At 40.8% G+C, this 24,188-nt stretch overlaps 1 protein-coding gene across 3 annotated transcripts in view; it reads right to left on the bottom strand.

Annotated features, from left to right (window-relative positions):
- Window positions 1-3,000: 3,000 nt before the first annotated feature.
- Window positions 3,001-24,188, bottom strand: part of GLRA2 (glycine receptor alpha 2) — a 177,045-nt gene continuing 155,857 nt past the window's right edge. For all 3 annotated transcript variants that reach the window (XM_056559167.1, XM_056559166.1, XM_056559165.1), the window contains one exon: window positions 3,001-7,674. In XM_056559167.1, coding sequence (XP_056415142.1) covers window positions 7,393-7,674 — 282 coding nt within the window. In that variant the 3' untranslated portion in view covers window positions 3,001-7,392. The remainder of the gene's footprint in view (window positions 7,675-24,188) is intronic.

The raw sequence follows: 24,188 nt of genomic DNA, 5'->3' as shown, positions 1-24,188 counted from the left end.
GAGACAGCTGGAGCAGGATCTTATGAGGAGTGGGCCAAGATACCTGCAGTGTGGAGAAGACTCCTTCACACCTGAGACAGCTGGTGCAGGATCTTATGAGGAGTGGGCCAAGATACCTGCAGTGTGGAGAAGACCCCTTCACACCTGAGACAGCTGGAGCAGGATCTTATGAGGAGTGGGCCAAGATACCTGCAGTCTGGAGAAGACACCATCACACCTGAGACAGCTGGAGTAGGATCTTATGAATAGAGGGCCAAGATACCTGCAGTCTGGAGAAGACACCTTCACACCTGAGACAGCTGGAGCACGATCTTATGAGGAGTGGGCCAAGATACCTGAAGACAAGTGCAGAAGTCTCATTGAGAGTTACAGAGATCGCTGATTGCAACGTCTGCCTCAAAAGGTTGTGTATTGTCCTGTCTTTAACAGAAGGGTACTAACAAATTATGTACACATCTGTATGCTGGCTTATTTTTATACATTATATACATTAACACGCTGTGTAAGGTTAGGTTCACATCTTGTCTTAAAGGGGTCTTTTTGAATTTCCTTTCTGTCTGACCACAGTGCTCTCTGCTGACACCTCTGTCCATGTCAGGAACTGTCCAGAGAAGGAGAGGTTTGCTATGGGGATTTGCTTGTACTCTGGACAGTTCCTGACATGGGCAGAGGTGTTAGCAGAGAACACTGTGGTCAGATAGAAAGGACATTCTAAAATAAAAGAACTTCCTTTGGAACATACAGCAGCTGATAAGTACTGGAAGGGTTAACATTTTTAAATAGAAGTCATTTACAAATTCGTCTTACTTTCTGGCACCAGTTGATTTAAAAAAAACATATATAATAATTTTTAGGGGAGTACACCTTTAAGTGCTGGATAATCCTATTGAGGCTTTGTACATGCTTATTACTGCCACAATGTTACTGCTATTTTGCTAAATTACTGTAAAATTTGAGCAATTTTTACCTCAAGTAGTGCAATTTTTATCCCTATTTCGGAAAATAGCTTTAAATATTTTTGTATAATTAGTGGAAATACCGCAAAGTAAATGCCCTGTGTGAACCCATGCTAAAAGGGGGGTAACATGCTATTTCATTATGTGAGTTTGGTAACATGTTCTCACTTGTGGGAGCCTTTGATGCTGTTGTGGTTTGCAAACTTAAAGGGGTTATCCAGGGAAAAAAAACTTATTTATATATATCAACTTGCTCCAGAAAGTTAAACAGATGTGTAAATTACTTCTATTCAAAAATCGTAGTCCTTTCAGTACTTATAAGCTGCTGAAGTTTAGTTGTTCTTTTCTGTCTAAGTGCTCTCTGATGACACCTGTCTCGGGAACTTTCCATAGTAGAAGCAAATACCCATAGCAAACCTATTCTACTCTGTGTAGTTCCCGAGACAAGCAGAGACATCAGCAGAGAGCACTGTTGCCAGACTGAAAAGAACAACTCAACTTCAGCAGCTGATAATTATTGGAAGGATTAAGGTTTTTTAACAGAAGTAATTTACAAATCTGTTTAACTTTCTGGACCCAGTTGATATATATATATAAAAAGTTTTTCTCCTGGAATACCCCTTTAAGTTTCCAGAGCTAACTTCCCATAGTCCCCTTACACAAAATGGGCAACCCTTTTTGACAGCTTGTTGAAATTTAGCCTGACGTGGGGCAGATGACAAAGACCAATAAAACTTTCTTTTGAAGCCAAAATGCATGAAAATGTGTAACGCCGAGCGCTCCGGGTCCCGCTCCTCCCCCGGAGCGCTCGCGGCGTTCATCTTCTGTTAGAAGCACCCCGGTCAGACTCGCTGACCGGGAGCACTGCTCTGAGTCCCCCGGCGGGGATGCGATCCGCGCGGCGGGACGTGCCTGCCCGCGGGTCGCATCCCGTTCTGCTTACCTGCCCCATCCTCCTTCCGTCCCGTCCCGGCACGCGCGGCCCCACCTCTCTGAAATTTAAAGGGCCAGTGCACCACTAATTGGTGCCTGGCCCAATCAAGTGCAATCACCTCCATTTCCTATATAAACCCACTTCCCCTTCCTGTCCTCGCCGGATCTTGTTGCCTAGTGCCCTGAGAAAGCGTTTCTGTGTTCCCTTGCCTGTGTATCCAGATCTTCTGCCGTTGCCCCTGACTACGAACCTTGCCGCCTGCCCTGACCTTCTGCTACGTCTGACCTCACCTCTGTCTAGTCCTTGTGAACCGTGCCAGTCTCAGCTGCCAGAGAGGTTGAGTCGCCACTGAGAGACACGACCTGGTAGTTACTGCCGCAGCAAGTCCATCCCGCTTTGCGGCGGGCTCTGGTGAACACCAGTAACTACTTAGAACCGATCCCCCAGTACTCTGGCCATCGCCTTTCTGGTCCAGAGGATCCACCTCCAGTGTCCTCACCAGCCGCCAGTCCGGATCCTGACACAATGGTTGACCTACATAGTTACATAGTTAGTACAGTTGAAAAAATACATCTTCATGTCCATCAAGTTCAACCAAAGAAGGTGAAGAGAGGAGGGGGGGGGGGTTATATTTCTGCGTATGCATTAATGTTATTTTGTTCTAAGAATGTATCTAACCCTGTTTTGAAGCTCTCAACTGTTGTTACCAGTTCCTGAGGCAGACTGTTCCATAAATTCATTGTTCTAATGGTAAAGAAGGCTTATCACCCCTGGAGGCTAAACCTTTTTTCTCAAGACGGAGGAAGTGTCCCCTTGTCTTTTGAGAGGTTTTTACCTGGAACGGTTTTGCTCATATTTTTTGTATGGGCAATTTATATACTTATATTAGTTGTTCATATCCCCCCTTAACCGCCTCTTTTCAAGACTAAACACCAGATATGCCCATAAATATTTGTCTTTCGTAGGTGGTTAACATAGCCTAGAAGATGCAAAATTGAATATGGTGAATAAGCATAAATTATAAAAACATGATATAAATGTCTATGTGTATTTATAATGCGAAGGAAAAGTGTAGCATTTGGAGAAACAAAATATAAGCAGGCATTTATCAGATTTTGACCACACTGAGCTTTATTGAAATGGAACAAATATTTTTTTTTTACTTTTTTAGGTAAAATGATTTACAGTCAGTGTAAAATTTTCACTTCATTGTTAAATTGCACATATTTCATAAGTAAAAATACTTTATTTTTTATTTTTTTTGTACATAAAATATGTATCAAGGACCTGAACTTTGTAAGTTGTAAACCAAAGGCTTATAATGTCTGGATACGAAAACCACAGTCAAAGTTTAAAATTCTTAGGTTGATCAGTCGTATGACAGCCATTCTGAGAAAGATAGAAATTGGAGGCCTGTAAACGAATGTGACTAAAGGTCTATCCACTGCAGCGGTACGGATGGCAGTGGGAAAGGTTACTGAGCTACACCATTACAGAAACAAGTGACATAAATAACGCGGTGCTTTGAGATATACACAACTAGATTGATCATAGTTTGGTGGCCCATGTTTTCTGGCAGTATTTCTAATAAACCCTGTATACTAGTGTTTGTTTACCGACACTGCTCCGTTCTGCAAACAGTGCATTAAGTCGTATCATCCCAATCTACATTTCCATTTATTATCCAATGCTTGTTGCTTATTCTGGGGCCTAGCCATAAAAGAATCGGGCCTTAAACTGTATGTAAGTGTAATATACCTGACTCTTCCAGCAAATTGGAAAAACTTTGTGCAATAAACAATCATAGTCATAGAGAACATATGTACTATAAAAACAACCCCCAGGAACCACAGCTTAAACTATTCACAAAGATCTAATCCCCCCTCGGCATGTTACCCCTATCCACAGGGACCCTCCCTGATCTATAGAATGGAGATGAAATGTCCTGTGAAATGAGCGAATAGCACAGTCCTCCATTTATTGGCTTAGGAGTTTCTGTATATTACAGAGCTCCGTACTAGACAATGTTCATTAACCACATAGAGAATTAATGGAGTTCCAGCTACACACTTGCGTTGAGCTGCATTTATGTCAGAATGCAATTCCCCTCCATTCTACAGATCCGAGATTTCAGTGATCGCCCTGTCCCCCTACTATAAGACTATTACCCCTATTCAACCTAAATAGGGATTCCCCTTTAAAGAGGTTGTCTCACCATGACAATCCTTTTTTAGGAATGAAGCCGGACCAGCAAGCAGGAATGCGGCCAGTGATAGATTTAATTTACAGCGGTCACTGCAGGAGAAATGTAGTATTACATGGTGGATATTCAACTAAATGGCTGCAAAGTACAGTAATAAAAGGTTGACCTGGGGTTTTTAGAGTTTGGTGGCTGATATTTATGATTCTCCGCTCTAGCTCGTAGAGGGGGGTGCCCATAATACTACATATAAAAAGGGGTTGTTTAAATAAGAAAGTCCCCATAAAGCTTGTATCCTCGCCATGGGTGAAGTAGTCCTGGACAGTGTCCTTCCCCAAAGGTACCTCAATATTTTGTTGGAGCGGTTATTATGAGCTTGATGGTCATACTCCTCTAAGTACTGGGATGTGTGATAGCATGATCCAGTGGAAGTAAAGGCCTCACTTTTGATTGTGTTTTTGTTCTGGAGTTCTTTCATTTATAAATGTCCCTGTATTTCATTAGTATAAAGGAGATGTAAAAGATCTGGATGGTGGCACCAAAGTCTGACTGAGGGCGAACGATTGTCTTGTTGACCATTAGTGCCCTAGTTTACACTAGATTTATGAAGCCTAATAGCTGATTGTTTGCTGTTCAGTGCAACATTGTAATCTAAGTTCAATATAAGGAAATGAGACTCAGTGTCTGAGAACATAAAAATAACATAAATACATAAAACAGATAAAAATCTTGGAGACCTCCAAATCAATTTTAGGGCATATCCAGTGAAAATGGTTTAAAGTGCCGACCGTTCAGAAAAACCACAGAGCACACAGATGAAATTCCCAATATTACCACATAGTTATAATAAAGTGGTATGTCTTATGGAAATTCCAGCTCACACAAGATATCAAAGTATAAACCTTTCAGATATATATATTTTTATAGAATAGGTTTACAGAAGTAGAAATCATATGAAGACAAAAGAGTAGCTTGGTGCAACACAAGATACCAACACTGTGAAGGAATGTACCGTAGCTCAGTAGATTTTGTTCATATACTGTAAAAAGGCAGCAATTCCCTTAAAAAATTTGGTCCTCACCTCATACAGCATGTAGTCACTGTTTGTTTATCAAGTTTATCAACATGGCGACCTGTATAACCTGTTATTAAATGGGGTGACCATATGGAAGATTTAGAATGAGTCGATTTTAGGTAACTTCTTTGTGGCAGTGCTGGCTACATTGGAACTTAAAAGCTTATCAACATCATTGCACAGATGTAAAGTAAAGCTGGCATCAGACGTAATGTTAAAGGGAACCTATCGCAGTCTAATCTGCAGGCACTAAGTTATAGAGAAGGAGGAGTTGAGCACATTAATATATAGTACTGCTTGAAATGGTGTCTACATCTGATTTTAGGAGTCCAGTGGGCAGGCCTAATCACTGACTGATCATTAAGTTGGGACCACCCACTGACCTCCTCAGCCCAGAGAAGTTATATTAAATCTTTTCTCTTAAAACTATAAATCATTCTGCTCAGCTAATCCTACTCTATAACATGATGCCTGTAGATTGGTCTTCATTTTTATGGTGACGGGTTCTGGTTATCATCAGGCCAATCAAAAGTTCTGATTGGTGGAAAATACACACATATACATAGACCTGATTTTACTATTTCATTTTTTTCCACACCAATCAGAATAAAGATTAAACATTGTTATACAACGCATCTTTAATCTGATTGGTTTGAAATGCAAAGATACATTGTTATGAATGGAACAATTTTCCTATGGTAAAAAGCTCAATTTACAGCAATGTTGTAACATTTTTTTTTTTGTTGTTGCTTTGTATGTTAGGAAATTTTGCAACCAGTGCGAACAATTCCCATTGGGCTGAAAAAATCAGCATAGAAATGAAAATTATCGTTTTAACCCGTAAAAAGTTTTTTTTCTAGGACTTTGGGAAAATTGTGTCCTGACTGGAACCAGCCTAAGGAACAAGATCCTTTACTCATCCCCTAAGGCTGGGTTCACATTTCACAAATATTCATCAAGATCCCTTCAAAAAAGGGGCCCCATTCTTTTCAGTGTCCTGAATGTAGACTTTTAGGGGGAGATTAATCAAAACATGTGCAGAGGAAGTGTTGCCCATAGCAACCAATCAGATCACTTCTTTAATTTTTTTAAAAGGCCTTTTCAAAATGAAAGAAGGGATCTGATTGGTTGCTATGGGTAAATGGTCAACTTTTCCTCTGCACAGATTTTGATAAATCTCCCCCTTAGTTACTATATTCGGGCTGATTTTAGCTGCTTTACAATATTTCAACATGACTCAAAACCACAGCAGACCACTCTTTAGAGTACTGATAAATTAGCATATTAGCTTGTTATTTCTTGGTTCCAGCCTATACACCATTTTCAAAAAATCCCAGAAAACAATTTTAACCACAGGGCAGATTTAAAGGGGTTTCAAGGATTAGGAAAAAAGATTTGGTTTTTCATTCTTGAAACAGAAAGTCGAGGGGCTGTGTCTCATACTGCAGCTCATTCCTCTGAAAGATGATAGAACTGAACTGCAACACCAGAAACAACCCATTGAAAATAGTGGCACTGTTTCTAAAAAATAGTAGGTCCCTTTTACAAATGCTGGACAGCTATTTTATAGGGAACCTGTCACATTAAAAAAACTGTCCGGAAGCCCTGGAGGTTCTCTGGCTAATTCCTCCCGACCACGGGGACGGAAGATCGTGATGTCACGACTCCACCCCCGTGTGACGTGGGAGGAAGGAATTAGCCAGAGAACCTCCAGCGCTTCTGGAAGCAGTTACAGGTGGGTGCTGCTTGCTATATTGCGGGGGTCCCCAGTGGCGGGACCCCGGTGATCTGACATCTTATCCCCTAACCTTTGGATAGGGGATAAGATGTCTAGGGGCGGAGTACCCCTTTAAATTCACATCTAAGGTGTGACTAATGTAGTTCCTGTGAATTTCAGTACATTGATGCAGCTATCTATATGGTTGCTACGTCTTGCAGCCCAGTTCTACTGGACGTACTGGGTGACTAAATAAGCCAAAAATGATTTATTACAAATGCTGGGAAAAGGTAAACCGAAGACAACGTTAAACACTAGAAAGAGAATTATTATGCTCTTTCAGGGTTAATATTCATCTTCTTTGCTCCCCAAAGTCTTTGTTCCTGCTTTCTGTCTTGAAGGAGGAGTACAGTAGGTGGATATAAAACCAGTCTGAATGTCTAGGGGATCTTCCACTACATATTTACAAGCACACTTTGGCATTGAGTTCCCTAGAATAAATAAGTGGCTTTATTTCTTGTGTACATCCTCGTGCCGTATTATTTTATATGTAATCCAGTAAAAGATGTTAAAAATGAGGAAGGCCAGTGGGAAGGCAGCCCGGGATATGGTATCAATCCGTTTTGCTCGATCAACAAACTTCTTTTTGATGGACTCTGCATCCCTTGGCTGAGGAGGAGGAGGGAGGACTGGTGGAGCGGTTTTCACGGTGGTGCCATCTTTCATTTGTAGGCAGTGCCCCATCCCATATCCACTAAAGTTAAAGCGACTCTCCCGGGTCACATCATCTTCCTGAAAGTAGAGAGAGAAGAGGGTGAATTCTTACATTGACCATGCTTACAGTCATTTATGACTTCTTCATAAGGGACACTAAACCTAAAGTCTAGGTAATCTTTACTTTTGTAGAATCTTTATTTTCTGTAATAGTTTGTACATTGTTGGCAGCCATTTCAGACAGAGGAGATGATGATTGTAGTTGCTCAATAAGGTTAGTGACACAAAATATCTGACCCCCTCATGACAACTACTTCAACACACACATCTCAAGTTCTGAGTAGTCAAAGAATATCTGCTGGGGGACATATCAGCAGAACTTGCCCTATAAAATGCTGGCAAAACATCACACCACGCCCCCTCCATTCATGTCTATGGGAGGAAGCGTGACTGCCATCACCCCCCCTCCCATAGACATGAATGGAGGGAGCGTGGTGCTATGTCACTAGGGGACGTGGCCGTGACGTCACATCCTCGTCTTGGAGGCAGTGCCCAGCACGGAATGCTGGGGGCTGCACCAAGATTGCGGGGGTACCCAGCAGTGGGACCCCTGCGATCACACATCTTATCCCCTATCCTTTGAATAGGGGATAAGATGTATAAAGCTGGAACACCCCCTTTAATATCAGCCCTACCAAGTTTCTGCCACCCTAGTCTGCAAATGCCAGAAAAAATTACTTATTATCCAAACTCATGTCATATTCTCATAAACCTTAAAGCAGAGAGAAGGGGCAACTAGTCACAGTTCCTTATCTGTAATCGCTCTAGGTAATGGACAGGCAAGCAGTCTTCTACATCAGAGGTCCCCAACCCAGTCCGCAAGGCCCACCATCAGTCAAGCATTTGAAATTTTCCCTGTTCTATTCCCATGGAGTAACTGAAAAGACCTGGAATGTTGGTGGGCCATGAGGACTGGGTTGGGAACCATTGTCTACATCGTACATTCCTAGCCTGAAAGTGTCCATTGGCCCAGGCATACACAGTAAATCCAGTACTGGCATCATTGGCTTACTGTGCATGTGCAAAAGCATAGCCTTGAACACCTCAGAAATCCTGTGGCTAGTCTCTTACTATCTTTTCTTAATTTTTTTTCCAATTGTTGAAGCTATGCACATACGCAGTAAGCCAATGAAGCTGATGCTATGAGTACTGGATTCACTACACATGCTCAGGCCGTGCCCGAGATTTTAGCCTGCAACAGTATGACATTAAAGCCTGCGTACTTGCCAATCACACATCGAGAGGACATTGTGACTAGCTGTGTCCCCCGCCCCAATGGTTTGTTAAATTACAGAAAGTGCTTAGATAAAAGACATTTTTCTGGCATTTGCAGAAATGGGTGGCAGCCTAAGAAACATGGTAGGAATTATATTAATGAGATGCAATATATGTTCTCGGCAATTTCTGCTGCATATGTATTGCAAATACATAAGATATAGTAGCAGCTTCTTGTATAAAATGTGCGCTTCTCTAATTTATCATATATCTACTTCAGGTTTAGTGCTCCTTAAACTACTATCATATTACATCATGACTACTTTCACTATAAGAATACCTTTAAGTAAAAAAAAAAAATTGTTCAATTACATATGAAACATGCACCATATTTAATAAAGATGTCTAATTTTGAAAAATGAAACTTTATTTTTATATTCCCTATTTCTTATTCAGCACAAAGTAACATCCTCTATGCACAGGATAGGGTATAAGTGTCTAATCACTGAGGGTCCAACCCTGGGACCCCCTATGATCTCCTGCACGGGCCCTGGCTCACAGAAAGAGAACGCCCTCCATTAATTATCTATGTGAGCGTCGAAGAAATCCGATTAAGGAGTTCTGAAGTCCTGAAATCCTCAGTCTAGGACCCACATCTCTTTTTTACCAGGGTAGAGACTGGTTCCGAAGAATGTCATAGGACAGGACCTGTCCAGCATTACATAGTCAACTTACTGAATTTAATAGGTACTGTACAATGCTTCATTTACCCTGTGGCGCTGAAGGGAAATTTATCAGTTAGTGTCAGCTTTCCCCACATATCAATACTGCCCCCTAGAGGTACCAGCAAGGGGAGAACCTGTTATGAGATTATTGTCAAGGCACCTTCTAACAAGAAAAGCAAGTAACTCTTTACCATATTAAGTTTATTTATTTAAACAGCGATCGGACAAGTCTGATATAACATTTATGAAGTGTTCAAATGTCCAGGTTTTTAATTGCAATTATTGAATACAAAGCCAGGAACGGCTCATAAGAAAAAAAGGACAGATATATGGGAAAGACTGAAACTTCTATTTTTAAATCCATTCCTGTTTTTTTTATACAATAATTGCAAATAAAAACCTGAAGGTGTGAACACTGCCAAAAGGCTCTTGCTCCTAAACTTGTTAGATTAAGACTGGGTTCACATGTAGTAGTTTAGTCAGTATTTTCAGGGAAAACAGGCAGAAAAACATTATAATGGAAAGATTTGTACTTTTTTTTCTGTGATTTGGATCCACTCCTGAAAACTGTTTTGTTTTGCCTAAACTTTTGAAGAGGTGCTCTGGGTTTGACTGTGTGCCTTCCTGTACTGACAGGACCTTCCTGCTCAGCCAATCAGGGAGTGAGTTAGGACACTGCTGCAGCCAATGGTTGACTGACTGGACAGTTTTTGTGGAGACAGGACAGCAAACAACTTGGAAGAAACAGACCCCATAGGAGGCCTGGGACCGTCAGAGCACCACCTGCTGGGCACCGGAGAAAGTGGGAATAGAATGTTTTATTCATTTTATACAGCCCCCAGCCTGGTAGCAAATCTTTGTTTTGCCCAGACAACCCCTATAAAAATAGCACTCCAGTTTTTTTTTTTTAGTTTGCTCATATCATGCACACTCACTCTAAGAGTTGAGCAAGCTTTTCAAAAGTTTGGTTCTCCGGCCTCACAAAAGTGTGGTTTGTGGCGAACAAGTTCTACGCGAACGGGCAAAGGTATACCCTCAAAACACATGTATAACACTGTCTAAGAGCTCTAAAACCCTGCATAACACTGTAAGAGCTCTAAAGCCCTGTATAACACTGCTAGGATCACCTACAGTAGGAATGTATTCAAGTAGTTTTAGGCCGGTTCCACACGGCAGAATCCTGGCACTGAGCTCAGCATGAAAATTCTGCATGAATTTATAGCCAATACACTTCAATGGGATTCCTGCAGCACAAATTCTGATCTGTGAAAGGGGCTACGGTGTCCATATTAGGACATCCTCAGGCATCGTATGGGACAGCAGAATCCCATTGAAATGTATTGGCGAAAAATGAATGGAAAATTTTCATTCAGAATTCGGTGTAGAAATGCTGCCATGTGGATGAGGCCTTTAAAGTGGTTTTTAAGGCTTTTTGTAATGTCAAAGTTACAGTGACTTGCGGGAACCTATGATAACTAAAGTTTGTTTAAAAACACACTGCGCTAGCAGATTTTGCATTCTTTTTAACATTAAAATATCCCTTTTTGTTTGCAGATGCCGGTGTTAAAATGCAGACTGAGGTGTCGGAAGATGCAATGGCTTTTCACAAGCGTTTCAAAATGTAACAAAAATTGCAAACTATACTGGGCTACCCTGATGTCATTTCAGTGTTCCTACATCCTCATCCTGAGGCATGGTGCCAAATGCCATGTGTTTCTCATCCTTTGCCCCATAAAAGCATTGTTGCCAGGCTTGGGTCACACAGTTCTACTGTGCGGCGAGCCACATTTCTCCCAAAGTACTGGGCTTGCTCATCTATACTCAGTATCACTAGTCCTGCAACGCCATCTGTTTTATTCCAGCACAGCTGCATCTATACATTTCATTACAGTCATTTGGTCATGTGATCACCGTTTGACTCTCCAAACCAGTGCTTAATGTGATCAGTTATGGGTCATCTGACCTCCTGTCAACTACAGGATGACATAATCACCTACCAGATCCCTCATACTAGCTCCCAGACCCTTACCCTAGCATCTCTATCAGCTTTTTTTTTTATAGGATCAGGATGTATAGTAGTGCACACATTACGTTTTTTGCAGCATTTTCCAAAATTGTGGCAAAAAATTTACGATTTTACCTACATTTTCACAGTGATTTTGTCAAATCAAAGCAAATACAGCCTAAATGCAAAAAAGTGTGAAAGATGTAGTAAGAATTCAACAAGCAAACACAACCTAAAGACTTCAAATAATCCTTGCTAAAACTCAAATTGTCATTATAGGTCAAATCAATTTACCTAATGGCAAAGATTGGCAAACATTATCATTTTTTTTTTGGGGGGGTGGCAGTGGTTATGTGGAACATTAAAAGGTATGCTGTATGCTCCAGTCAGTTGTGTAGTTCTTTCCAGTCTGACCACAGTGCTCTCTGCTGACACCTCTGTCCATGTAAGGAACTGTCCATAGTAGGAGAAAATCCCCATAGCAAACTTCTCCTGCTCTGGACAGTTCCTAACATGGACAGAGGTGTCAGCAGAGAGCATTGTGGTCAGACTGGAAAGAACTTCCAGTACTTATCAGCTGCTTGAAAGAACTAGACAACTTCCTCTGGAGCATACAGCAACCGATAAGTACTGTAAGGATTACGATTTTTAAATAGAAGTAATTTACAAATCTGTTTAACTTTCTGCCACCAGTTAATTTGAAAATATTTGTTTTCTACCGGAGTACCTCTTTAAGGAAACAAGATCACATAATATCTGGCAATAAACCAGGTAAAGCATTCTAATTAAAATGTCAGCAGCAGAAAATCCATCTGATGTATAAGCTCTAGGCTGTCATAATAACTGTCCAATGTCTATGGATGAAACACCTTACGGGGGGAAAAGTTAATTATCATTTTTGTCAGAGATACAATGGATGGATTTATTAATATCTATGCAATTTTCCTTTATCTCATTAAACAACAATGCCGAGAGGCTACAGGAAAAGAGGCTTCTATTCCAAACAACCATTGACTTTCTTCGAGCCATGTTTGAACAGTGGAGGCATGGTATCATAAATATGTTCAGCAAAGGCAGAAATATTAATTTGCACGGGCGGGGAAACATGAGTATCCTATTCTTGTTATAAAACAGCTTACACTACATTGCTTCCCAACTGTTACATTCTCAGCCCATATGTCGCTGCTCTTTTACCATATTTTTTTGCCATCTCGTGCGTAAAGTTAACATATCCATTGGGGTATGTGTGAGTATATACTGTTGGAATTTGTGCAACTACTGTTGGAGTCTATTTGTAATTTCTAAACACTCATGACACTCGTGGCACCGGCTAACCAGTTCTTCCTGACATATTGGTTAGTAGCTGTATTTATATAAAGTATGTGGAAAATAATTTTGCTAATATTTTTTTTGTCTACCTTTGTATATCTTTTAGAATGGCCCATCCTGGTGTGACGCTTGGACTTTACACTTGGTCCCATTTTGTCATGGAAAAGTATAGATCTACTTTTTTTGGGCAAAGGGATTTTTTTTTTATTAAAACTTTATTAACACCTTAAGGACTGAGTCCTTTTTCACCTTAAGGACTGAGCCCTTTTTTTTGCAATTCTGACCACTGTCAGTTTATGCATTAATAACTCTTAGATGCTTTTACCATTTATTCTGATTTTGAGATAGTTTTTTTCATGACATATTCTACTTTAACATAGTGGTTAATTTTCGTCATTACTTGCATCCTTTTCTTGGTGAAAAATCCCAAAATGTAATGAAAATTTTGAAAATTTAGCATTTTTCTAACTTTGAAACTCTCTGCTTGTAAGGAAAATGGATATTCCAAATAAATGTATATTGATTCACAAATGCAATATGTCCACTTTATGTTGGCATCAGAAAGTTGACATATTTTTATTTTTACAAGACATCAGAGGGCTTCAAAGTATAGCAGCAATTTTCAATATTTTCACGAAAATTTCAAAATCTTAATTTTTCAGGGACCAGTTAAATTTGAAGTGGATTTGAGGGGGCCTTTCTGTGAGAAATAGCCCATAAATTACCCCATTATAGAAACTACACCCCTCAAAGTATATAAAATTACATTCAGAAAGTTTGTTTCACAAGAATAGCAGGAGAGAAATCAAAATCTGCATTTTTACACTATCATGTTCTTGTAGCCTAATTTTTTTTTCATTTTCAAATGTGGTATAAGGAGAAGAAGCCCCCAAAATTTTTAGCTCAATTTCTCTCGAGTATGGAAATACCTCATATGTTGACATAAAGTGCTCTGTGGGCTCACAACATGGCTCAAAAGGGAAAGAGCAACTGTGGGGTTTTTAATTTTTTTTTTGCTGTCATAGTTTTTGTGGGCCATGTTGAATTTAGGAAGGCCTCATGGTGCCAGAACAGCAATATAACCCCCATGTGGCATACTATTTTGGAAACTACACCCCTCAAGGAACGTAACAAGGGGTATAGTAAGCCTTAACACCTCACAGGTGTTTGACAACTTTGCTTTGAAGTTGGAGGTGAAAATGGAAAATTAATTTTTTACACTAAAATGATGGTTACCCCAAATTTTTCTTTTCTCAAGGGGTAATAAGAGAAAATGGACACCAAAATTTTAATCCCAATTTCTAACAATTAAGAAAACGCCCCATATGTGGACGTTAAGTGTATTGCTGGCGCACTACAATGCTCAGAAGAGAAGGAGCTAAATTTGGCTTTTTTAAAGAGAATTTAGCTGAAATCGTTTTTGGGGGGGCATGTTGCATTTAGAAAGTCCCCAGGGTGCCAGAACGGCAAAAAAAAAAAAAAAAAAACCCTACATGACATACTATTTTGGAAACTACACCCCTCAAGGAATGTAATAAGGGGTATAGTGAGCCTTAACACCTCACAGGTGTTTGATGACTTTGCGTTGAAGATGGATGTGAAAATGGAAAATTAGATTTGTAACACTAAAATGATTTCATTTTCACATGGTGTAATAGGAGAAAATGGACCCCAAATTTTGAAGCCCAATTTCTCCCGATTAAGAAAATGCCCCATATATGGATGTTAAGTGCTCAGCTGGTACACTACAGGTCTCAGAAGGGAAGGAGCGCCATTGGACTTTTGGAGAGAGAATTTAGCTGAAATTGAAGTCGATAGTTTGTGCATTTACAAACCTCCCATGGTGCCAGAACAGCAGAAACCCCCCACATGTGACGACACCATTTTGGTACTGTCGTTCCCATGAATTCCCTCTTCCTGACCAGCAACAGGTTTTCATGGGAAAAGGCACGGGACTCACCCCGGGTGATAGGAGCATGTAGGGGATGGGGCGTAAGGCCTCTTTGATTCTTCCGGACTGTCCCACAAGCGACTGTGGATCTGGTGGCGAGAGATGTGAAGAAAGGGATACTAGTATAACGTAATCCTACTTATCCACATAAAGGTGGTAACCTTTATCTAGCAATGGGTGCAAAAGGCCCCAAAGATTTTCCGCTAACACCCAGAGTGGGGGGACATTCTGGGGGTACCACTCATTGGGTCTAGCTAAAATTGACGAACTGTTGGGCATACAGGTTAGTCTGGTCAACCATCAGATTGACAAAGTCGTTACTGAAAAAAAAACCTGAAATAGTCCATTTCAGTGAACCCAACGATGTCAATCTTGATTCCTGAGTCGCCGACAAACTCAGAAATCATGGACTTGTGGTCCGCTGGCTAGGTCCAGACAAGTTCGCCGGTACGAGGCACCAGTGAACTTGGCTGGGGGGCTTGACTAGTATGGGGCATAGGGTCAGGAGCAGAGGAGGTTTGCGGCCTCGCACAGCGGTGACTCCGCAGCCTTGGTGGCTCATCATCAGAACTAGATGATGAGGAGGATGAGGAAATAAGGAAGGTGGGGTCTTCCTCGTCCTCTGTGGCGCTTTCAGTGTCGGAGGCATGTAAGGCATATGCCTTCTCCCCTGAAAACGCCCTGCGAGCCATTTCCCTACTCTAATGGGGGGAGGGGGTGAAGTGTATGGATGTGGGGGGAAACTTAATTGGTATGTGTGCTGCGTGTGGTGTGGTGAGAGACTTCCTACCTAACCCGCCCAAAACTACTACCTAAACCCGCCTTAAGAACAAAAATATAAAAATATAAAATAAAACTAAACTAAAAAAAAGAAAAAGAAACTTAAAAAAAAAAGCGTTTACCTAATCAGTGGTGCGCACACTGATTAGTGCTTGGAGGCAGCAGTGGGCGCAGAAGTCAGTGGGGGGTCTGGGCACTCAGCCCAGAACAGTGGCTGGTGACACGTACACAGACCCTCACACAAAAAAAACAGAAAAATAAAATAAAAAAAACTATTAAAACCCCCAAAAAAGCACCCGCCTGAACCAAAAAAAAAAAAAAAACGCTGATCAGTGATAAATCACTGACAGTGGTGGGGCAGGCCTGCTACTGGTGGCACAAACCGCCTATAGGTGCAAAAAATTAAATAGAAAAGATGCTTTAATCCCCGAAAAAGCACCTTAACCACAAAAAAAGCTGATCAGTACTACGGGACTGATCAGCAGCAGGTGAGCGTTAGCTAACGGTAGCAGACCGCTCTTTTATAGCTTAGAGGGCCCGGGCACACGTTTAGCAAAAAAGAAAAAAAAAAAAAAAACGCTGGGGGCAGACCACAGCGACCCTGTAGGGCCAGGGTCACGCAGCTACGGACCCAAGGACATCTACAGATGGTACGCTGTTAAAAAAAAAAAAAAAAAAAAAAAAATATATATATATATATATATAAATATATATATATATATATATATATATATATATATATATTTTTTTTTTACTCCTAACTGTCCCTACCTAATCTAAACTGTCCCTGACTGCTTTCTGTGCCAAGGGGCCACAGAAAGGGGTCAAGGGGGCACTTTCAGGACCCCCCTCGAAGATGTGCCGGGATGCCTGCTGAATTTCCCATGGGTGTACCCCTTAAGGACTCTGAAATGGGGGCATATGGGTACGCCCTCAGTCCTTAAGGGGTTAAACTTTTTACAAGAAGACTTTCTCATGCAATCATTTGATTGCTTATAATATATACTGCACTACCATTGTAGTACAGTGTATTACATCAGTCAGCTTAAATAGGCACTGTCAGATCCAAAAACTTTTCATATGTTGTTACTGATAATAATTAAAGACCTTGTTATATAGTTTTTTGTTTTTTTATATTTAATAAAGAAAATGGTCCTTGTAAAAACACAAAACTAAGGGTCCCCATACCTACTGGTACACTAACCAGTCCTGCAGCAGCATCAGGCTTGTCTATGAGTCATGGACAAGATATGACTCATGGACAAGGCTGCATGAGCAGACACACCAATCACTTCCCACCCCCACAAGGGAGGGCACGACCCCTCCCATCAATCACCTTCCACTACCACAAGGGAGGACACGAGCCCTCCCATCAATCACGTTCCATCACCACAAGGGAGGATACGAGCCCTCCCATCAATCACCTTCCACCACCACAAGGGAGGAACATGCCCCCTTTCCCTGACAGGATTTCTAACACTTTGAGCTAATAAAAAGAGGGCTTTTTTAAAATAATAAATCTAGGTAATTGAGGCATAACAATTAGATGGACAGGGTCAGGATTAGGTCCTGAGTAACATATATATTTATTTTTTTGTGGGATCTGACAGGTATGGTTTAAAGGGGTACTCTGGTGGAAAACTATTTTTTTCATATCCATGTGTCCAGTAAGTTAAACAGATTTGTAAATTACTTCTATTAAAAAATCTTAATTGTTCCAGTACATATCAGCTGCTGTATACTACAGAGAAGTTGAGTTGTTCTTTTCTGTCTGACCACAGTGCTCTTTGCTGACACCTCTGTCTGTGTCAGGAACTGTCCAGAGTAGGAACAAATCCCCATAGTAAACCTCTCCTGCTCCGGACAGTTCCTGGCATGGACATAGGTGTCAGCAGAGAGCACTATGGTCAGACAGAAAAGAACAATTCAACTTCCTCTGCAGTATGCAGCAGCTGATTAGTACTGGAAGGATTAAGATTTTTAAATAGAAGTAATTTACAAATCTGTTTAACTTCCTGGGGCCAGTTGATATGAAAAAAATTGTTTTCCACCAGAGTACCCCTTTAAGGTTTACAGGCATCCTAAAGGGCACTACCTGGTAGGTATAAAAACATAGCCTACCAAAGGCCTGCGTGTGAAAAGAAAACTCATCATGACCTGGCAATCACATCTGTGGGTGCCAGTGGAATGACAGGGAGCTCTCTTTCACTGAAATCACTTTGAAGCTGCAATCGTGACGTGACTGTGGTATCTAAAGGGTTATCAGAGGTTTCTTGGTTTCCGGTCATTAGAGCAGGAGCCTGCCATAAATGCATATTGGCAGCCACTTAGGGTATATAAAAGGTTAGATAATTTCAATGGCAGAAGGGGCATAGTTACCCTTGTGGCTACACATCTTTCGATGTCTTTGTTTTCCCTCAAGTTTGTTTATTTGACTCATCAAAATTCTATTCCCTTCTTTCAATACATAATAACTATATAATCAAGCTAGTTTTCCAGATATAGCTAATAGCAGCTGGATAGTATGAGAGAACACACAAACAAAAATCAACTAACACAATCAACATGAATTCATGAAATCAAAAGCGAATGACCAGGGAGTCAGGAGTTTGTCTGGCGCAGAGAGGAACCATCAGACAGCCAAGTAAAATCAATGGATTTATTGAATGCAACGCGTTTCGCTGCGCTTGCGCAGCTTCATCAGGCATGACAAAGAGAGGCTAGTAACAGGTATATATACCTCCAGAAATTAACCATTAGAGTGCTTTTTGAAAAGAATTGTTACATAAAGTTACATATCTATATGGCAATATATAGACAAGATACATAAATACATATAAGCAAAAATCACAAAAATAGTAATAAGACAGCAATATGGGAGCACAATACAATCCCATAAATATATATATAAATATATATAACATGATTATAATTATCGCATGTGCTGTGAATAAGACACCAAAACACATGCACATGCGATAATTATAATCATGTTATATATATTTATATATATATTTATGGGATTGTATTGTGCTCCCATATTGCTGTCTTATTACTATTTTTGTGATTTTTGCTTATATGTATTTATGTATCTTGTCTATATATTGCCATATAGATATGTAACTTTATGTAACAATTCTTTTCAAAAAGCACTCTAATGGTTAATTTCTGGAGGTATATATACCTGTTACTAGCCTCTCTTTGTCATGCCTGATGAAGCTGCGCAAGCGCAGCGAAACGCGTTGCATTCAATAAATCCATTGATTTTACTTGGCTGTCTGATGGTTCCTCTCTGCGCCAGACAAACTCCTGACTCCCTGGTCATTCGCTTTTGATTTCATATCTATCCAGGAGGGCTGCAGTGGACCTGCTTTCATATCTCTTCTGCTTCTAACCTTGTTGTGTGTGGGCGCACAACCAACTTTGGTAAGCGGCTTGGGAATTACCTTCCCCTACCCCCACCTGCAAGATCTACTGATCCCGCACATGAGGCGCCTTCCTTCCTTTCTCTAGATAACATGAATTCATGGCATTTAGCCAATCGTGGCTCCCACCTTTTTTTTTTTTATCTGCTATTGGTCATAGCCAACTCCTATGTACAATATAATAGGCAAGAAGGAAATGCTACATGGGGCACTGGCTAACCAGGACACTGGATGTTAAAGTGAATGTACTACCTCTATGTAAAACCCAATGATAAAGAATAATCTGTTTTTTTTTTCTGTGTGCATTTAAAAAAAAAAAATTCTGTACATGATTATGGGAGCAGCAATTTTATCTTAGCATCTGTTTACAGTATTTAGAGGTATGCATTAAAGCAGGCAAATGGAGCATAGGGGCTTCTAGTCTGGAGCTAAATCTTATAACTTTTATGGGAGAATGTTGTGGGTATGCTCTGTGACCTGTGTAGAAGTTATTGTGCAGGGAGGGGGAGGCTGAGCTCTGACCATCACCTATTGTGAATAGCCCAGGCTTGTCTTATCTAAATACTAGTGCTGCCTTTAATTTTTATCCTGCTTGTGATGATTAAGAGGAAAGTGCTTAGACATGATCTCTATATAACAGGAAGTTTCAGCTCATTTTAGATTTAGTGCTCAGAAGAAAAATTGCAAGATTTTAGGATTTGTGTTAATATAAAAAGTCAAAGAGAAAAATTTAGAAAATTCCTAGGTAGACTAGGGATGGAGTTTATCCATTTAATGCAGTGTAGAATTGAATTACAACATATAGAATTAGAGTTAGTATGTATAATTGTATAGTTGTATATGTGTAATTGTAAGTGTATAGTATAATATATACACAAGGATCATGTCCTGGGAAAAAAAGTGCGGGAACTCAACCAAGATTTCCACTCAAGGGCTGGTCCTGCAGAAATCCTGCTAATGGGAATGGTGTTCCTGCAGTGGAAAAAGTGCAGCAACTCAGTTCCCTCGCAATCATGCAGGACTTGAGCCCTGTATATGCATATATATATATACATATATATATATATATATATATATATATATATATATATATATATATATCATAAAATGTTGCAGTATCTTGTAATACCTTTTTTATTGGACTAACGACATTTTGTAGAGACAAGCTTTCGGAATTCCTCCCTTTAGCAAGTCCAAAGCAAATCTGCTTTGCTTTGGACTTGCTAAAGGGAGGAATCCCGAAAGCTTGTCTCTACAAAATGCTGTTAGTCCAATAAAAAGCCGAAGCGCCATCGGCTGTCCGGGCATGCTGGGAGTTGTAGTTTTGAAACATCTGGAGGTCCGCAGGTTGAAGACCACTGCCCGGGCCTTCGTCATCATCCAGCCCCCCACCCCCCCCTTTAGTTTTGTACTCACCTTCCCTCGGTGGGACGTCCGGGCCATCTGTGCTGCAGGACCGTCCGGTGGGGAGTGATAGTCGTTCCGGGCTTTCCATCTGTGTGTCGTCATAAAGGCAACGTCATTATTCCGGGGCCGAGCCCGAAGCGCGGAGAAGAGGCACCCCCGGTGAAGATGGACAGCCCGGAACGACTATCCCTCCCCACCGGACGGTCCTGCAGCACAGATGGCCCGGACCAGCTCACCCGAACGTCCCGCCGAGCGGAGGTGAGTACAAAACTAAAGGGGGGAGGGGGGGGGGGGGGCTGGATGATGACGGAGGCCCGGGCAGTGGTCTTCAACCTGCGGACCTCCAGATGTTTCAAAACTACAACTCCCAGCATGTCCGGGCATACTGGGAGTTGTCGTTATGAAACATCTGGAGGTCCGCAGGTTGAAGACCACTGAGGGCGGAGAGTTCACTCGAGTATAAGCCGAGGGGGGTGTTTTCAGCACGAAAAATCGTGCTGAAAAACTCGGCTTATACTCGAGTATATACGGTAAACTATTTGGCATAGATGTGTGGTGTTGGTTTACATTCAGTACTATTAGTGCAAACAGCTGGCTTGGCTTACTTTAAAGCCACTGACAATGTATATAACAATTGCTACAAATGTCACATAGAGAATGCAGCTCCAATGTTATCATTATATTATTATAATAGACGTCATAATTATTAACATAACTTACATATAGGACTATGATAAGCTACATGCTGTTATTATTGGAGGATTGCAGGAAGTTACAATTACTGTACAGAACAAGGCTTCAGCTGTCTCATACTATGTGTTACACAAGGAAGATGCCATCATTCTGATTAATGATGAGATGATTATATGATACGATGCAGTGCGCCTGTATGGGGGGGGGGGGGGGGGGCGTTACATTATGGAATTTATGCCTGAAATATCCTGACATGGTTATATTCTCTATGCAGCTTACTCAGTAGTATATACAGCTACAGATAATGTATAGCACAATTTTCACCCCCTGGACACTTTTGTATGTTGTTTGTGTTATGTTTATTATTTAATAAGTTTGGATTGTATTATTTTATTATTTGCTGTTTTTAATTATGTTTATGACATTGAGATGGTGATGTTTTTAAGACCTGCTGAGCTACTAGAATATTTGACAGAACTGCATATGAAGGTCCCTGAGGTCCACTAAAATCAGTGCTTTTTTTCCTTTTATTGGGCATTGTTTAACCCCTTAAGGACCCAGACATTTTACACCTTAGGACCCGGCCATTTTTTGAACATCTGACCACTGTCACTTTAAACATTAATAACTCTGGAATGCTTTTAGTTATCATTCTGATTCTGAGATTGTTTTTTTCGTGACATTCTACTTCATTTTGGTGGTAAATTTTTGTCGATACTTGCATCCTTTTTTGGTGAAAAATCCCAAAAATTCATAAACATTTTGAAAATTTAGCATTTTTCTAACTTTGAAGCTCTCTGCTTGTAAGGAAAAAGGATATTCCCAATAAATTTTATTTTTCTTCACAAACACAATATGTCCACTTTATGTTGGCATCATAAAATGGACATATTTTTGCTTTTTGAAAAAATTAGAGGGCTTCAAAGTAGAGCAGCAATTTTCAAAAGTGTCATGAAAATTGCTAAATCTGAAGGGACAGATGTTACAGAACTACAACTCCCAGCATGCCTGGGCAGTCTAGGCATGCTGAGAGTTGTAGTTTGGCAACATCTGGATGGCTACCGTTTTGTAACAGTGGTCTCCAAACTGTGACCCTCCAGATGTTGCAAAACTACAACTCCCAGCATGCCCAGACAGCCTTTGGCTCGCTGGGCATACTGGGAGTTGCAGTTTGGCCTTCCTAGTGGTTGCCACAGTAAAGATCACTTTACTTTCACTTTCAATTCCCCCCCCCCCCCCCCCGTCGCTTCCCTACCTGAGCAAGGATCCAGCAGTCTTCAGCGACGATCAGCTCTTCCCAGGCATCTTCCCACGATCCCCTCGACATCCAGGCGTGGCCAGAATGGGGGGCAACCCACTGTCCTGCTCTGCCATTGGTCAGAATCAATTCTGACTAATGGCAGGGGATAGGAGGAGATCGCAGCATTGCGACTTCACTCCTACCCTGCAAGATTATTAGGGCTGTCACTGACAGCTCCGATCATCACAATTTTCCGGGTGATCGGGTCACCAGAGACCCGATCAGCCCAGAATAGGAGAAAATCGCATGTCTGAATTGACATGCAATTTTCTGCAATTGCCGACATGGGGGGCAGAGACCGGAAAACGCCATGATGTACTCATATGTCATGGGTCCATGAAGCCCAGGGTGCGGAGATGTACGCATACGTCATGGGTCCTTAAGGGGTTGAAAAAAACCTTTTTTCTTTTTTTTAAATGAACTGGTGCCAGAAAGTTAAACAGATTTGTAAATGACTTCTATTAAAAAATCTTAATCCTTTTAGTACTTTTTAGCAGCTGTATGCTACAGAGGAAATTCTTTACTTTTTGTATTTCTTTTTTGCGTTGTCCACAGTGCTCTCTGCTGACACCTCTGTCCATGTCAGGAACTGTCCAGAGCAGCATAGGTTTGCTATGGGGATTTTCTCCTGCTCTTTACAGTTCCTGATACGGGCATCAGGTGTCAGCAGAGAGCACTGTGGTCAAGACAAAAAAGAAATTTAAAGAATAAAGATTTTCCTCTATAGCAAACAGCTGCTAAAAAGTACTGAAAGGATTAAGACATTTTAATTTACAATTTAGTCATTTACAAATCTGTTTAATTTTCTGGCACCAGTTCATTAAAAAAAAAAAATAAAGGTTTTCCACCGGAGTACCCCTTTAAAGGGAAACTGCCAGCCAGCTCCCTCGCACTAAACCCAATACACAGGGTTATAGTGCGAGTGAACTGGATTAAAATGTGGTATAATTTACCCGGATCCACTGTCCGCTTACGGAGATTAACCTGTTATAAGCCAGCATTGCTAATCTGATAATGTGCATTGGAGGCAGGACCCAAATATGGCGATACATATTAGCAATGCCATCTAAAAACGGGTCTATCTCTGTAACCGAAAACAAACCAAAAAGATAATGGAGTCACTTAAATATTTAAAAATATATAACTCCAGGACGAAGGTTAGCGTGCGGTCCGGGAGTCATACACTTTATTCTATTTACTGATGTAGTTTGGTCTCTGTAAAGAGTTTTGACACCTTATGCATGTGGCACATTATTCCATTATGTACTTTTATTTACCTATGTTATGATTTGTGCCATCTGCTGCCTATAACGTGCTATGGTATATGTTAGTGCCATCCCTACCCACATACTGTATTACTATCTTGCTTTTGAGCAGGTGTGCCGGTGATATCGCTGTACAATGTTTTTTGATGCTGTTTTTCCTTTTTTATTGTGTCAATTTTTTATGCATACCAATACAATTATGTATTTTTATAAGCATTTAAGTGACTTCGTTATCTTTTTGGTTTGTTTTCAGTTGTGGGAGTTCACAGAGCATTGTGACTGCACATACAGGGGTCGATATCCTTATAAGTACTTTACTATGTACCATTACTATCCCTTTTCATACCCTTGTGGGAGTGTTTTGTCTCTTTGCTTAATATCTCTAGAACCGGCCTGCAGATTTGGGAAAAATGTATCTTATTTTAATCCGATTCACC

Source organism: Hyla sarda, chromosome 2 (assembly GCF_029499605.1).
Source record: "Hyla sarda isolate aHylSar1 chromosome 2, aHylSar1.hap1, whole genome shotgun sequence".
NCBI lineage: Eukaryota > Metazoa > Chordata > Amphibia > Anura > Hylidae > Hyla > Hyla sarda.
The sequence above is the reverse complement of the archived record's forward strand: the minus strand, read 5'-3'. Positions and strand labels throughout refer to the sequence as shown.